This window comes from Protopterus annectens, chromosome 2.part0 (assembly GCF_019279795.1).
Source record: "Protopterus annectens isolate FY-2018-M chromosome 2.part0, PAN1.0, whole genome shotgun sequence".
Classification (NCBI taxonomy): Eukaryota; Metazoa; Chordata; order Ceratodontiformes; family Protopteridae; genus Protopterus; species Protopterus annectens.
In genome coordinates this window covers 1,372,273,906-1,372,290,154 of record NC_056728.1, presented here as the reverse complement: position 1 = coordinate 1,372,290,154, position 16,249 = coordinate 1,372,273,906, and the positions used below count along the sequence as shown (strand labels likewise).

The window sequence follows — 16,249 nt, the reverse complement described above, 5'->3', positions numbered from 1 at the left end:
CGCCTTCCTCCAGAAACAGGAGAATCGACTGAACCGTGACCATCTGGAATTTTTCTGGCTGACAAATTTGTTTAAACAGCTGAGGTCCAAAATTGGCCTCCAGTCCCCTGTCTTTTCTGGCACCAAAAAGAACCTTGAGTAAAATCCAGATCCTATCTGGTCTGGTTGAGACTTTCTGGATAACTCTTTTTAAGTGCAGCTGTTCTACTTGCAGATCTACCTCTTCTCAGACTGGGCGGGACATCTGGGATTCGCTTTGGAGGTTTTGGGTAGGAGTCGAAGGGGATTAGGTAACCTCTGGATATTATCTTCTGCACCCAAGAGTCAGTGGTAATAGATAGCCAGGCAGTGGGGTGCAGAGAAAGGTGTCCCCTGACTGCTTCCAGAGGAAAGCAATGGGGTGTTCTTCAGGAGCACTGATAGGGCTGTTCAGAGAAGGAATCCCTGGAACCCTGATTCCGTGGACCACCTCTGCCTCTGTTGGGGCATCTTCTGGAAGAGTTGCCCCCTCTGCCTCTGGGGATAAACTCACCACGTGTGTCACGAAAAGAACCCTGAGACTTTGTGCCACAATTTCCCACTTCTCTGGTCCTGGAAAAGGGATGCTGAGGAGAGGAGAAACGTATACCAACCGCAGACAGGGTCTTGCCATCCTGCTCACACCTGGCCAATGTGTCCTTCACTCTGGGGGCAAAAGGGAAGACGCTTCCACTGGAACATTAAGGAAGGCTTAAAGGGATCCACAAAGTCACACAGGCGCATCCAGGCGTGACATCTCATAACTAGGCCTGAACCCGCAGCTCTAGTTACCCCTTCGGTTGCATGCAAAATCAACCTCATGGACTAATTAGAAATCAACTGCAGGGTTGCTAGCTGTGAGGCTATCCTGTCATTAACCTCATTAGACATCTTTCCTGACAGAGTACCAGAGAGTTCGGAGATGAGGTCTCTCTGGAGTCTGGTGAAATGTGCCAGGTAGTTCAAAGATTGAATAGCAAAGGTTGATGAAGCAAAAACTTGCTTCCCCAGTCTGTCCACCACTTCGGACTCCCTGTTAGGCAGATGAACAGTAAGGCTCCCCTCAGCAAACTCTTTCTTGGTGGCTGCTGCCACCACCATAGCATCTATCGGTAAACCCTTGGACCAATGAGCAAGTTCTTCAGGAGGAGACAGGATCTTGTCTGGTCTCCTGGAGATTGCTTCAACCATGTCAGGGTTCTTCCAGGCGTGCTGCAACACAAGCTGAACCAACTCATCTACAGGCGGGGTCACCCAGGAGGTAGATGGTCGAGCATGAAAGGCCTGCAGGAAAACAGATTCCTCCAAGGATGGGTTTTTGGGCTTCCAATCACCCCTCTGTTTCAAGATTTCCAGGATGTCTCAAAAGGAGACATCATCAGGGGGGGTGATCGTGGGGACCCTTCCCCTTCATCATAATCCATATCCTTGGTGAGGGACTCCTCAGGGGAGTCCACATGCTTCCTCTTGCATGATTTCTTCCTAAGAACCTCCTCAGTGGGAGTTTCTGAGGAGGACCCAGAAGAAGGGGCACCCTGCAATAGGGTCTCCTGCAGCTCCCGTGCTCAATCCAGGATGGTGGCCTGTGACAGCTGCAACCCAGGGGGAGGACATGGGGATTCCGACGCCGAAGGCTTGCTCATGGAGGCAAGTGCCCTCTCCATTGCTTGGAAAGCAGGGTCACCCAAAGAGGGATGGGAGCCCGGAACCAAGAAGGACAACCTCGGAACCGGGGTCACACCCCGCTCCTTTAAGCCTGCTTCCAGGAGTGGAGCCTCAAGCTGGGTAGGTACTGAAAGCGTTCCTGGAGCTGTGGACGGCACAGTAGAAAAGGCCGGTGTTGAGCTCAGAACCAAGGAAACCACAGCCCAATCCCAGGCCTGAGGAAGACCCAGTTCCAATGGAACCAACGGCGAAAGGATTGACTCCAGTGCCAAAGTGAGGTCCACTATCGGTACTGAAGCCGAGGGTGCTGAGAGAGGAGTCGGTGCCGAGGGCTTCAGAACCTACAAGGAGGATGAAGGAGGAGAGTAAGATGGAGTCCGTGAAGGAGAAAACCCAAATCCTAGAACGGACTGGGGTTTAGAATTAGAAGGAATCCTCCTGCCCGTCAGCAGCTTGTCCACAAGGTGCACCATGTAGAGTTTGGAGAGGCTCCTGGTCGATCTAGTGGATATCCCTGAGGGGGACTCTAGATGCTCTAAAAGGGACTGTAAGCCTTTCCCAAGAAGGAGTCCACAGAGGGGGAGTATCGGGTCTGAGCTTGTGTGTCTAAAGGCACCACTATCTCCATTTTTGAGATGAGGGGAGTAGCAGTGTCGGACTGAGTTATCAGAGCCATGGAAGGGCTTGGAGTCATAATCGGTGTTGAGGTCAAGATTTTTTAGCGGTCACATTCGGTGCCATAGACATTTTTGGTGCCGAGGGAGTCGGCGTTGACGCTACAGAAATAGACAGTACGGAAGACGTTACTGTAGGCGAAGACTTCTGCTCTGGTGCAGAAAGTTTTGGCATCTTCAGGTTTGGCAGTCTTTCCTTCTCACCAGAGGGTGAGGAGGGAATGGAGTGGGGCCTCTTTTTCTCTTTCTTTGGAGGGGATGAACCCTCCGACGCAGAGGGAGCCTCTGAGAAGGGCGATTTGAGAAGGCCCTTCAAAATCAATTTGTTTTTACGTTCATTCATGGTATGAGAACTAAACTCTGCACAGAAGGAGCAAGGGGGTTGTACCAAAAGGTGAGGCACACCCAAACAAAAAACACAGTCATCATGGAGGTCACTATTTGGAATTTTTCCTCCCACACTTCAGGCATTGCTTGAACCCAGAAGTGCCCTTTTTATCAGACATGTTAACACCAACAAAAATCAAGAAAACACAACGAGAAAAACAACTAAGCTCACAACTATAGCTAGCTAGAGATAGAGAAAGGGAAGAGATGCCAACAATGGTAAAGGAGAAATCCCACAGCAGGTAGAGAGAAAGATTACCAGCAGGTAATTGACAGGAAAAAGGGGAAGTAGAACTTAGCATTACACAGATAAAGAGGTAACGCACTATGTAGAAAACAAATTAAACTCTTTAGACATAACAGCAATATCGGGCGGCTGCGGTGGTGCAGTGGCTAGAGTATCCACCTCACAGCAAGAGGTTCTCCGGTTCGATCCTCGGCTGGGGTGCATTCTGTGCAGAGTCTGCATGTCCTCTCTGTGGTAAGTGGGTTTCCTCCGGGTGCTCCAGTTTCCTCCCACATCCCAAAGACATGCTGTAGATGGATTGGATACTCTAAATTGGCCCTAAGTATGAGTGTGTGCATGTGTGTGCCTTCAAGTGGAAGGTTGAGCGTCGGGCTGGCAACACGACACTTTAAAACTCCACTGCCAATCATGAGTGGACAGGTGATCCGCTGTGGAATCCCCTAACTGGGAAAAGTCAAAAGAAGAAGAAGACATAACAGCAATATCAAAAATTCAGAATATTCCAAAAATATAACAGAATTAGCTGAAAGCTGGCTTGAACGCAGCTTTACGGCAATGTGGCAAATGAAATCTGAGGTAACAGGGAGAAGGAGGTTATGGGTAAATTCTTAGCTCAAGTTTTCTGGGTGGTGCAAGCTTTGGTATAAGGCCGACTCTGTTCTGAGGGCTCGGAACCAAACCCATCAGTGATGAATGGAATGAAGATCAACAACATCAGATATCATGTTAAGCAGCATGCTAGAGGTATCAGCCAATCATACCCAGATAGTATGATGGTGGTTTACATGTTCTACAAGACAGCACTTTTCCTTCCAGTTTAATTGTACACATTACACTTACCACATTAATGAGTACAAACAGAGGAGTGTACTGTGTGAACACCGCTGCCAGCTTTGCTGCTTCTGCTGCAGCCAAAAGGCGATGGTCAAATTCTTTCAACATGCTCTATAAAAGAATGAAACAGTTAGTTCACACAAACATAAAATGGTACACAGAGCAACACATCTGCAGCAGAAATTCAGGTGGAGATTACAGATTTCAGTGTACAGCAAACAAAAAGTATGCAATGGTCAAGCCCTTTAGCTGTCTCGTAAGATGTGAATTATTTTAATATTTTTTTCTTTTCTTCCTCTACCTGCACTGTTTTTTAATCTTAAGTCTCAAGACATACTGCTCATTTCTATGGCCAGTGGCTCCTCCTTACTTAAACTTGATTATGTTTGGAGATGCTTGGGACTAGGGCCATCAGACATGTGAACAGCAGGACTTCAGCTCTTTATAGCAGCATAACTATAGCATGGTATGCACTACATCAATGTATTATATATGCAAGTGCTTTCACGTTGTGCTGTCATGTTCAAAAACTGCAAGTCTCATAAGTGTCCTGTCTGACTGCTTATTCTCCCAGCCTCCTCTTGGTGATAGTAAGCTGATAGGTAGTCCCAAAAATCCTTCCCCAAGAAAGCAAAGCAAGCCAGCAGCTGTTCATTTCATTCAACTATCCCCCAGGACAGAGTATGCTAGTTGAACAAACACCACTGACTACAATGACAGAACTCTGCTCCCAAAAAGAAAACACTTTTGTGCCCAGTAAGAAACAGCAATGGCAGTAATTTACTAATGAAAACAGCGATCTGCAAGTTCAACTTTGACAATCTGTTTTTGGTGAATTGGTTCCTTGTGGACTTGTCATTCAATCCACAATACAAAAGGCATATTTCCATTTCTATTTATCCAGAATAATTAATACCGTCTTACAATGTTTATTTTTCCATTAATATATTGCACTGTGCAGGACTGCAATGTGATTTATGTGTATTTATTAGCAATATTTGCCAGACTAACATTACGGGTAATAAACATTAACAAAATTCCAACCAAATAAAGAGTAGCAAAGTACAGGGTGATATTAAAACCAGGAAAAAAATCCCATAAGGAACATACTGCTGCAAAATTTTGTCATCTAAAACCAGTATTCAAATCCAGTTAATTTCTTTGGAAACAGCAGATACCTGGGTCTTCCACACTGTAAATGTGCAAACTAAATGAACCATGTAACAACACAAACAAAAAAGTATTGATTTTACAATCATCTGCTGACAGAAGTAAATCATAAAATCTTTATACAGTCAACTCAATTTGACTCTAAGCTATTCCTGAAGAAAGACAAATAACTCATCCAGCCATGCAAAATTGAAAGCATTTTTGCTGAAGGCATTCAATTGTATTACACAACATTGATTTTTTTCTTACAGATTTTTTTGCTGAAAGGCTTTACCCCAATAGTTATTCATGTACTTTTACTGTTGGTGACCAACTCGAAAACTAAAAAAAAAATTAACCAGTTATGGTATAATGTGTTGTTTATGACAGCGAAGTCATGCAAGACGGTAATCCCAAAAAAACACATTAATTTTCTTCAGTATTGCCACAACTCTAAGTGTTGGCGTCAGCACAGAGGGTTGGAGTCCTAAGCATGGATATTCTGTTTTCAAATTGAGCACAAAGTTCAGGTACAATTTTTGTATGTATTAATTATACAATAAAGGCCCATTATTACTCAAAACCGGCCATGCTGATTAGATAGCTCAACCAGCTTACCCGTTGTAAAGCAAGCAATAGAAAGAAATCTGGTTGCTGTGCTTTCTATTAGATCATGCACTGTAACAACATCCTTGTAACCTGCTCTATGGAGCAGACTATTAGTTTAAGATTTTTTTTAAAAGGAGTGTGAATTCTTCGCTTAGTGGCATGGAGAATGCAAGCTAAAGTGTTTCTTCCTGTAAAGAAGCATATACATTTATCTTTCTGTAATACATGTGCATGCTTCTTTTTCTACAGGAAGAAGCACATTAGCTTACTTTCTCTGTGCTGCTAAGTGGATAATTCTCACTGCTTTAAAAAAAATCTTAAACTAGTAGGCTGCTCCACAGAGCAGGTTACACCAGTAGATATATTAAAAACACCTCACAGCTCATGGCAACTCACTTAATGGATTCAGTCCTCCATGATTAGGCAGAAAAAGCACACATTTTACAAACAAATAACTGGACATTCTGCAGAAAATCTAAAGGGGAGCAAAGTCAACAATACTCTGTGTAGCTGTTCCAGTATAAATGCAGATAATGTGCAGTATGTAATGGAGTGCCCCAGACAACCAGCAGCCTGGAGAAGAGCACTCCTGTGTGTGTGTGTGTGTGTGTGTGTGTGTGTGTGTGTGTGTGTGTGTGTGTGTGTGTGTGTGTGTGTGTGTGTGTGTGTGTGTGTGTGTGTGTGTGTGTGTAATGCAGGATTTACCCATGTTTTGCTTGGTTGAATCACTTGGGCTTCACTACAGTTGTGTATTATTGTTCAAAAGGTAAATGAATAAGTATGCTAACAGAAAGTGCTGAACTCTACAAAATCCTACATGCAAATATATGAAAAATGAAACAACGACTTGTGAGACTTCTCCAACAGTTGAAATTCTTTAGAAATAATTAAAACAAGAGAAAATTAGCTATAATCCAGGATTTAAATGTCATTCATTTATTCATTGCAAAATATTATGTAATATTTAAGTCACTAAGAAATGTTTACCAGGTCAATGTAAGGCTTTTCTTTAAATCGCTGGTAATCTTCATCATCAATTGAGACAAATATGTCAGCCAGAATGCCCAAGGAAGTGCTTACTCCCTGTAACAAATATATAAAGGAATACAGCAAAGTATTATGTTATGAAAACTTCAGGAAATACAAATATCCTACTACTTCACACTAAATTCCAAATTCAAATATATTAATTCACAGATGCAGCTACATACTGAAAAAATAGCAAACATTTCAAACATACATTAGTCACAGCATCACTGTTATGCGGAATAAGTTCAGCAGACAAATTGTAGACAATCTTTTCTATGTTTTTGTTTTTTTTTTCATATTTATGATATTAGTTTGGGGAAAATGGCCTTTTTTCTTGTTAGCACTAAGTAATAACAATAAAGCACACTAACACTGTTGCAGGATGCAAAGGACATGGAGAAATATCTTGGGATACCAACAATTATGTACGTGATGGACAAATACATGTATACCACAATACCACCTATAAAATGGATTTAGTGCAATCAGTAAGACTTTTAGTTAGATGGACAACCTGTGAGCATACACCAAAAGTGTAGAGTGACCTATAATGCAATCTCACGTTACATGCATGGACTGGAATATCTCACCTTTGCCTCCAAAAAGGGTATACTAATGGAAAGTCTTAAAGCATGAACCCTACGGATTAGGATCAGTGATCTGCTACTGTGACTTAAATGGACTTTTCCGGACACCATTAGTCAAAGATGAATAAAGGTTACCACTTAAGGACTAGCTGGGATATAACAGTGTGCACAAGTATACCACAGCAAGGCCATGGGTTACTTACAATTAAAGGGACTTATGTATTTCAAGAGGACAGAAAGGGTCTGCTAACTGAGTTTTGAATGCAAAAATTGTTACTTGGGTGCCACTTCTTACAAAGCATTTTAATCCGATCAGCACTGGAATTTATATTTCTATAACCTCTTGCTGGCCTAGATATCCAGTTACGGCAAATGATGATTAAAATTTTGTAAATTCAGGATGTCTGATTCTCATAACTCTTACACAAAGTTACTACCTTAAGTCATTTTTGGCTGACAGATTTCCAGTCCACAAAAGAATTCCAAGAGAGACTTTCGGGTACTCCATCTGGCAACCCTCACTTTTTCAGACCAAAGGTGAAGTGTGCTACATTGTCAATACGTCTCCATTAAAGAGACTGTTAAGATATCAAAATCCTCAGTATATTTACAAATGACTTGCCAAGTCATTTAACTCTTTATCCAGATAACATAGGGTTTCATATTCCAGACTTTTGTTTTTACTGTACAGAAGTCTGTTGGCTTACACCCCACTTAACTGTGCAGTAGCCTCTAATTTTACATCTGAGACTAGCAACTACTCAATTTGAAGGGTTTCCTTGCCTCCAAGCTTGGTTAATTTGCTTCCACTAGAAAATCCTGAATAGATCTGTGTCCACTATTTCCTTCCAATTTATTCAGAGCTGTAATTGAAAGGATGGTCCAAAAAATGAAGTGGTTAATCTGCTGTGCAGTTAAACTTATTTCGCTAAAGGCATTTCCATTCTACTGCATAAAAAAGAATACAAATCCACCATACTCCATAATATAGTCCAACTCCCTTAAGATTATTGTGGTTTCTCTCCCATCTTCAATTAAAAATTCACTTAAAGCAAAAATGAACAATAAGATGACAAAAAAAAAAGTCATGTCAGGCCAGGTTGTGGACATCCCACCCTCTAAAAATTTGTCATTTAAAATGTCATGTCCACAGGCTTCCAGTTTTCTTTGCCTGTTTAAACCTGATAGCCACTTGGCAACATAATTCATATGGTAGAAAGAGAAAAGTTGGGCTGGGAAGCATAGGAGGACAGCTGGTTTGATATTGTTGTTCCAGCATGAAAACATAGGTCTGCTGTTAGTGTGTTAGTGTATAAACAGACGCACACTGGGCAGACAAAAGCAGACATAGTACTTCTACAGGATGGTGATCACTGCACTGCACTAAAGGCAGAACAAAGATCATATGAGATCATAATAATAAAGAGTAGGGGCACCATACAGCCATAAATAAACAACTGCAGATAAGGCATGACACAGGGGGGAAGATGAGGGACTTTACTGTTAGTATTACCCTTCCTTTACCAGGACTCATGAATGGCACACCATTGAGGAGCACAGGAGGACGGTGGCCACCAAACTATCAGAGCTGAGCAGATCTATATTGTAAAGAAATAGGCAGGACAATTTTGTATTAACAGAAATCTATACAATGTGTTTTACTTTTACTGGCAGTTATGTCAAGCAAGAGATGCCAAACGTCAGAGTTTTCACAAGTTCACAGTGCAGTGTGGGGGTTGACTGTTTTTAGGGGAGAGGTACACAATTTATCCTACTGCATGGATTCTTCATTTGATTCTCTGTCAAAGCTCAACCCAGCTCCCATCCCTCTACTGTAAATCTGCAATTTAAAAATGTTTCTGAGATTTAACTCCATAGACAGAAACTCGTCAAATTTTAGGAGGTTCAGAAAACCCTGACAGTGTGGTTAATTACCAAATAAAGTCTTGATTCAAATTAGGTTAGGTAATTTTGGCTTGTCTTAGATTTCCATTACTTCCTTCCATTTCTGTTGATTAGAACAACCTATTTATGCTTATTATTGCCTTCGTTGAAGGTTGGGCATCGAGCTGGCACCTTGGCACCGTAAAAATCTACTGCCAATCATTAGCGGACCGGAGTTCCGCTGTGGCGACCCCTAACCAGGAAAAGCCGAAAGAAGAAGTTTGAAGCAAGATTTCTGACTCTGTTCTTGGGTCTTTTATATACCTTCTTTCATCTCCCATATAAGTGTCCTACAGGTGGTGCATTTAGAAGATACAGCAAATTCAAGACTATATTTCCAGCAGACTCAATAAATCTTTTGCCTTTTACCAAAGATGAAACCATCCTGCTCGAGGCTATTTTTGCCTTCTTTTCTTTTTTTTCCCAAATAACACTTACAATCACATTTTCAGTGCTCTGGAAAAGAGTGTATGTAGATTTACCAGGAGGGGGCAATATACATACAGTGCCAGTGGTAGCATGAACATTTGGATTGACTGAATTTTCAGAAAGAGATCCAAGAAGAACCTTCTCTTCTGGAAATTTCTCTTCCACTTATTAAATAAATTCCTCTATTAGAAAATTCTCTTGCACATTTTAATATCTTTTTATATGTAGTCTTACTCACTTCCAATCAAGTTTCAGCCAGACAGTTTCCAAAATATCAATCAGTAGTACGCTTGCCATTGAGACAAAAGGCTGTGGGTTCTATTCCCACACCAAACAGTTGGATTAATTTTCCATTACTGACAATGCAGTGCAGCGTAAGGGGGTCCTGCTCCCCTGAGTGTGCCTTCTTCTGGATGAGACATTAAGTCAAGGCCTCATCTCTCTGACTTGGTGGTTCCTCAGTGGTATGTAAAAGATCACAAGGCACTTGGCAAAAAGAGTACAGGTTCTTTATTTAATGAAACAAACAACATTCACATGGTTACAGAATGTACATATTTATATGCACACACACATACATTTCCATTATATGCAATATTTCTACAAAAATCCATCTTCCATTAAACAGAATTTCATTCAAGTTTTTCATTCCAAATAACCCATATTACATAAAATAAATTCTTACATACCTTTCTCACATATTCTTTCTTCTTATAATATCTGTACACAGTCATATTCATATCTATATTGTTTATGTCATTAATATTCTCAAAAAAAATTCTTCAAACAACTTTATTTGGAGTTTCACAAGGTTACATTTCAAAAACACATGCTTTTTGTCTCTTCCTCCCCACAAAATAAACACACACTTTCAATATTCTTTTTATATGGCATATTCCCCTTTACTGGTATCTTATTTATTACCAGTCTCCAAAGGAAAGCCTAATATCTACCGTCTCTGTATACCACTTTTTCTTTTTACTTTAATGGCTTTAATCACTTCTTCTGGTAAATTGTCCCATGGATTTAAATATTGTTATACCAAATCCTTCTATCTTTCTCTATATCATCAGTTTTTATTTTCCACGTTAGTATTTTTCTTGATAATTTTTAATTTCTTCATTTACATATTCTTTTTCTCTATTGGTGCAGTAAGCAAGATAGATATCTCCAGGCAAAAATCTGTAAGACACTGAATAGAGGGATGGAGCTTCCAGTTTGTCTTGGTAGATTAGGAACTTTAGGCCTGTGATTAAGAACTAATGTTTGGCATGTATAGAGAGATGCATCCCAAAGGGAGCACTGTACTCAACAACTGGCCTGATCAATGCTGAGTATAAGGAAGTGATTACTTCTTTATATGTTCATGATCCTCCTTTGCAATTAACTGGGCTAAATGAAAGGATTGCGACAACTGTTGTTACGTTATAACCAAAAGAGAGGGAGCTATCACCCCAAGTACCTAGTAACCTGACTACATATTATTTTTTGTACGGTGACGTCTAGACAGTATGATGACAGGAGAGATTATCTACCAAAATTGATAATGCTTCATTTTTCAGGATTTAGTTTGAGCCCATTTTTAGTAAATCAATGGTTTAGTAGGGTGAGTTTATTCTGGAGGGTTTGGGTGTCATACTGTAACTTTACTTGGTTTGGCATTCATCAGACCTATCACGGAGTACAATGTCCCCTCTGGTATGTACCTAACCAGGCACTTCCAACAATTGGAACATCCACGGAGGTTCCTCTCTAAAAGAATACAGGATGTAATTAACATGTCCTATGCAGGCCTCCTCAAAGCCCTATCCCTGTATTCTGTCTCCTACAGACTGTTGAGGTGAGGTCCGACTCCACCCTGATGGACCTCCTGCATATCCACAATACAAACAGCACCAGAAGTACCTTTTCTGAAGACTTAAACCTTACCTGTGATATAAATAGGACCTGCTGGAGAGACAGGTATGCATCCCGGAGATTACATCTTCTCTGGAACAGGCTCCCCATCCAATGTGAAGCAGGGTTTCTCCCTAACCCAATTCAAGTGTAACTTGGCCACCTGGATGGGGAACAGGAGCTTCATCCTGGTTTGGCACCTATGTCTCTAACAGACACAGGCAGCCTGTCAGTGGTTCATCTCCCAAGAGATTTGGGATTCATGGCTAGGCTTAAAATGGCCCTAGTGGTCATTAGCCTACTACATACTTATGAACAACTCCTCCAGTTTACAGCTGTCTATGCACTTCACTAGCCAGAGGTCTTAGCTCTCTCTCAGATATCTGAGAAATAAATACTAAATAGGATATGCTAGAGCACTGATCACTGAGAGCGACTGTTAGTCATTTTTATACTTTCAGATGAAGCATCTGCAACTCACACTGCATGGTTTATGTCCTTCAGACAATTTGCTATCAATCTTTCCACGTGTGGGCCAATTTTTAAAGCATTTGGCTTTTGTATGATACCAGCATGGGCAATGGTGTCAATCACCTTAGCCACGTCAGGATATGCCACATGCACTGCATGGTCACCATCTCAGCCTCTGTAACTCTGCTGAAGAAATTTGCCAGATTAAACAGACAGAATGTACTTTTCGGTAAACCAAACTAGCAGGTATCAAGTCTAACAAGATTCTTGATATCACAGTTTATGTGATCAGTTAGAATATGTTCTATAGCTCTACAGATGAGGCTTATAAGGCTGATAGGTCTGTAATTATCAGGATCAGTTGTAAGGCCACCCTTATGGAGAGGCATTACCCCTGCTGTGTGCTACTCATAAGGGACAAAACCAGCATCTAAACTTAACTTAAAAACTTTGAGGAGTGTGTCTGTAAGGGTATGTTTAACAATATTAATTAAGCAACCAAGTATAGTATCAGTCTCGTGGAAGTAGTAGTTTTGGCTTTAGTTAGCACTTTCAGTAAATGATCTTTAGAAATAATTGAGGGAGTAAGAGATGCGGATATTTTGGAGCTTAGAACAGAAGTCTCAGATGTGAAGTTGCACTAAATTTGTACGTTAAGTATGCTGGCAATGTCAGTTGAATTAGAATAGGTGTCATGATTATGAATAAGTTCTAAGCAATATAGTATACAACACTTCTTAATAATATCATAATATCAACAATATTATATCATCATTATTTTTGGTTTTATAATTACCATCAGTCATTTCCTTACAGCTGTGTGCCATCTGTTTTCTCAGTTTCCTGTCATCGTCCATTTGCTTCCTTTTTTGTTTTTTTTACAATGCTTGCATGAGTTTTTTTTTCAAATAGCACATCACTCTCTTGTAGGGTTATGCCCTTGAAATTGGCTTCTTCACCGGCTTAACACACCTCCAAACTCCTTTCATCAGTCTCCATTAAAGTAAAATCCTTATTCGATACTCCATTCACCTTCTGTTCTCGCAGCACCTGATTGCCCATGTCACTCTAATGCAATTCCTCTCCATCCACTGGCTCCTCTCACTTTTTTTGACTGTGTCATAATCAACATAACTGGTGACTCCAGCCCTCCTCCACTCAATTCTGTCATCGCAACCTCCTTTCAGTCATTTTGTACTAAAATTCTGCTTTCTGTTTTGTATTCCCTAAATATGTATCAAGCTGCTGGTTGCCTATGCAATTTGTGTACCACATTCCTAAAGGCATGTATCCTGATTTTGTGTTTTTAAATTACTGTAAACTGAAAATTGTAGCCATGTATCCTGATTTTGTTAATTTTAATTTAATATATACTTCAAAGTGTAGACATTTTCTTTCATCCTGTATCTGTATCTCTCACTAACTTTTAACCTGGAGCTTTTCTCCCCGGGCCTCTGCTGAAAATGGACATATATCCAGTCGTACTATCCAAGTAAACAAATGTAAAATAAATAAAATAAATAAAAATTCCCAGTCTGCTTTGTCTCCATCATGTTTGGTTTCTTCAAATCATGTCAGCAGCCCACAAGTGCCGATTAGAGGTTAAAAACGCACTGACCTTCCTTGGTACCTGTAGAATAGTGTGTGTGTAGTGTACCTTTAAGAATCATTTCAAGGACAGCACGTGCATATAAATAGCAAGCATGTGCTAGGTTGAGTGCCATTTTGATAGTGCAGCCAGAGAGTGAGCATGTATGTGTGACATCTAGTTGGTTTACAAGTTTATCTAAGTTAAAGTTATTAAGCCTCAATCCTGATGTGTTTGTACATAATAAAGCTGCTTGAACAGAACTCAAAGATGTTCGTCTGTTTTGTCCCGACCAGACGACCGACAGTACACTAGCCAGATTTCTTCTAGTTTGCATAAATTCCACTTTGGGTCTTGCCTGAAAAGAGGCCACCAGCTTTGCTGAACTATCCCAGTCAACAGGGGTAAATAAAACAAAATAAATATTTGAAAAAATAAACATGGGCTACGCATACACTAAATTTCTTGGTAGTGGGGAAAAAAACACCAGTGCCTTAACTAGGATAAGCATCTTGATCAGTGCAAAACTGACCAGAACAGGTAACTCATGACATCCCTGCGTGTTATAAGTGTAATGGAGCAGCCTGTGTGTTTTCTGGCATTTCATACTACTAAAATCAAAAGAATGGTGAATAAGAAAGATATGCTTAAATATGAGACTTATAGGTCTTTTGCTTTTGATATTAAGGTATGCATTATTTACCCCCTGTAATTATTGCTGAAAATGTATACAAAAAAAAAAACCCTCAATGATAAAAAAGCCATCACGTACTAAATGAAACTGTTAGAGAAGGAAAAAAGTCTTATAACTTCTTAGAATTACTGTTCCTTCTCCACTAAAACACATCTATGCACTGCCACCACAACCCCATTCCTGACCCAAGTGACTTGAAGCTTTGGTAACAATGGAATGCAGGATGTGCATTCCTCATACCTAGTGCCAGGAAAGCCACTCTCACAATGTATGTGCTACCCCCTCTCCTTTACTGTGCTCATGTACTCAGCAGGATAGACTAAACTAGTCTTATGTGAGAACAACTGTAATCACCGCTGGTTATCATAGTAGAACACATCACTCAGCAGCTTTGTGCAGGCTGCAGTGGCTGGACTTTGGTAAACAGCTGACCCTCATCTATCTACTTACCAGACTACCCAGTCCTATCAGATGCTGTCACCTGGCAAGAAACTCACTGTTGAACTCCGATCCTCTGCCAGTAGGCTAGCCAGTATTCTCAAAACAAGGAATGAGTTTGGTTACTCTTGATATTCTGCATATGATGGAAAAACATTTAGACTAAACTTCCCTACAAGGTGAAGTCTATTCTAGAGAAACAAGTGTTCAGGACTGTGTTAAAACCCATTTTCAGTGCCATCTGACCCACAGCTCTGTAATTCAGCTACCAGTACATCGTTGCCAGCACCAACATCACACAATAAATGTTCCCTGTCATTTTATTACAAGCCACAATGTGATGTCTTCTTAGGAAAAAAGTAAGGGTTAAGGTCTCTGCCAGGAAAAAGGTTTTTCCAAGCCTGGGCGCAACCTACCCCCTTTCGGCAGAGGCTGTAAAAAAGCAGCCCAAATAAAACTTTTCAAGAGGGCCGGGTCAAAAACAAAAATTTTTTTAAAAACAAAAAATCCCAAAAAGGGGGGGTTTGGAGGAAATTTTAGCCCCTAAAACTCTTAAAAGGTGAAAAAACGGAAAAAATGTTGGGTGGTGATCTTAAGGGAAGAAAAAAAGCCTTTAGAAAAAGGAAAAGGTAAAGAAAAAGGGAGGCAGGAACCTGAGGACAGACCCCGGCCTGCTAAATAAAAAACCCCCATTTAGGGCTGGATTTTATGCACCGATTTCCAAAAAGAACTCCAAAATTTTTGGGGAAGTCAAAAGGGAAATAAAATTCCTTTGAAGACCAAGTCCGGAAAGGGTTTTTTAATGATCCCCCATCGGGGCAAACCCTTTGGAAAAAGGGGGGGGGTTTAAGGGGGAAACCAAAACCACCAATTTTGGGAAATTGAAACTTGGGCTTGTCCTTTTTTATCTTATAGTCCCCAGGAAAAAAAAAATTTTAAAGGTTTAGTGAAGGCAACCACTTATTTTTTTTGGGGAAGGATGGTCAAAAGGATACTGTGTTTGAATGGGATGCCAACATGGGCCCCCCCAAATGAGAACCTTTGCAAGTTTGAGACCATTCTAGGTTTGAAATTTTCTGTCGGGCGTTTTAAAGAGATTTTTTCCCCCTAATAATTAGCCAGGCAGCAAAAGGCTTGCCCAAAAATTTAGCTTTTAAAAGAAGGGAAACCGTTTTAAAAAAAGGGGGTTTGTTTGGAGACCCCGGGAAAGGGTTTAAGGAAAAAGGGTTTTTAAATAAATTTTTCCCCAGTTAGGAGGAAGATGGCCTTTTGCCCGGGTTCCCTGCTCTTTTTTAGAAATTTCCCCCCAAGCATAATCCGGGGTTTTAAGGGGGACAAAAGGTTTTTTTTTAAAAGGGAACCCCGGGGAACCCCGGGAGGCAGGGTAGAGGAATAGTACCGACGGGGAATGCTGGCCCAACATTTTCAGTAAAAAAGGGGGTAAAGAACAAACCTGTAGCCCAATGGGGAATTTTCCGATGAGGAATGGTTGCCGGTTTAAAGTAGAACCAGTTTTTGGGGGGAAAGTACCCCTTTGAATTTATTTAAGAGGGCCCCAAAAATCCATTTTTGGAAGGGTCAAAGTGCTTT

At 40.8% G+C, this 16,249-nt stretch overlaps 1 protein-coding gene across 2 annotated transcripts in view; it reads right to left on the bottom strand.

Annotated features, from left to right (window-relative positions):
* ALPK1 (alpha kinase 1) overlaps nucleotides 1-16,249 on the bottom strand; it is an 873,475-nt gene that overhangs the window by 250,265 nt on the left and 606,961 nt on the right. For both annotated transcript variants that reach the window (XM_044061550.1, XM_044061549.1), the window contains exons 9-10: nucleotides 6,571-6,666; nucleotides 3,832-3,936 (exon numbers count right to left, since the gene is read on the bottom strand). In XM_044061550.1, coding sequence (XP_043917485.1) covers nucleotides 3,832-3,936; nucleotides 6,571-6,666 — 201 coding nt within the window. The remainder of the gene's footprint in view (nucleotides 1-3,831; nucleotides 3,937-6,570; nucleotides 6,667-16,249) is intronic.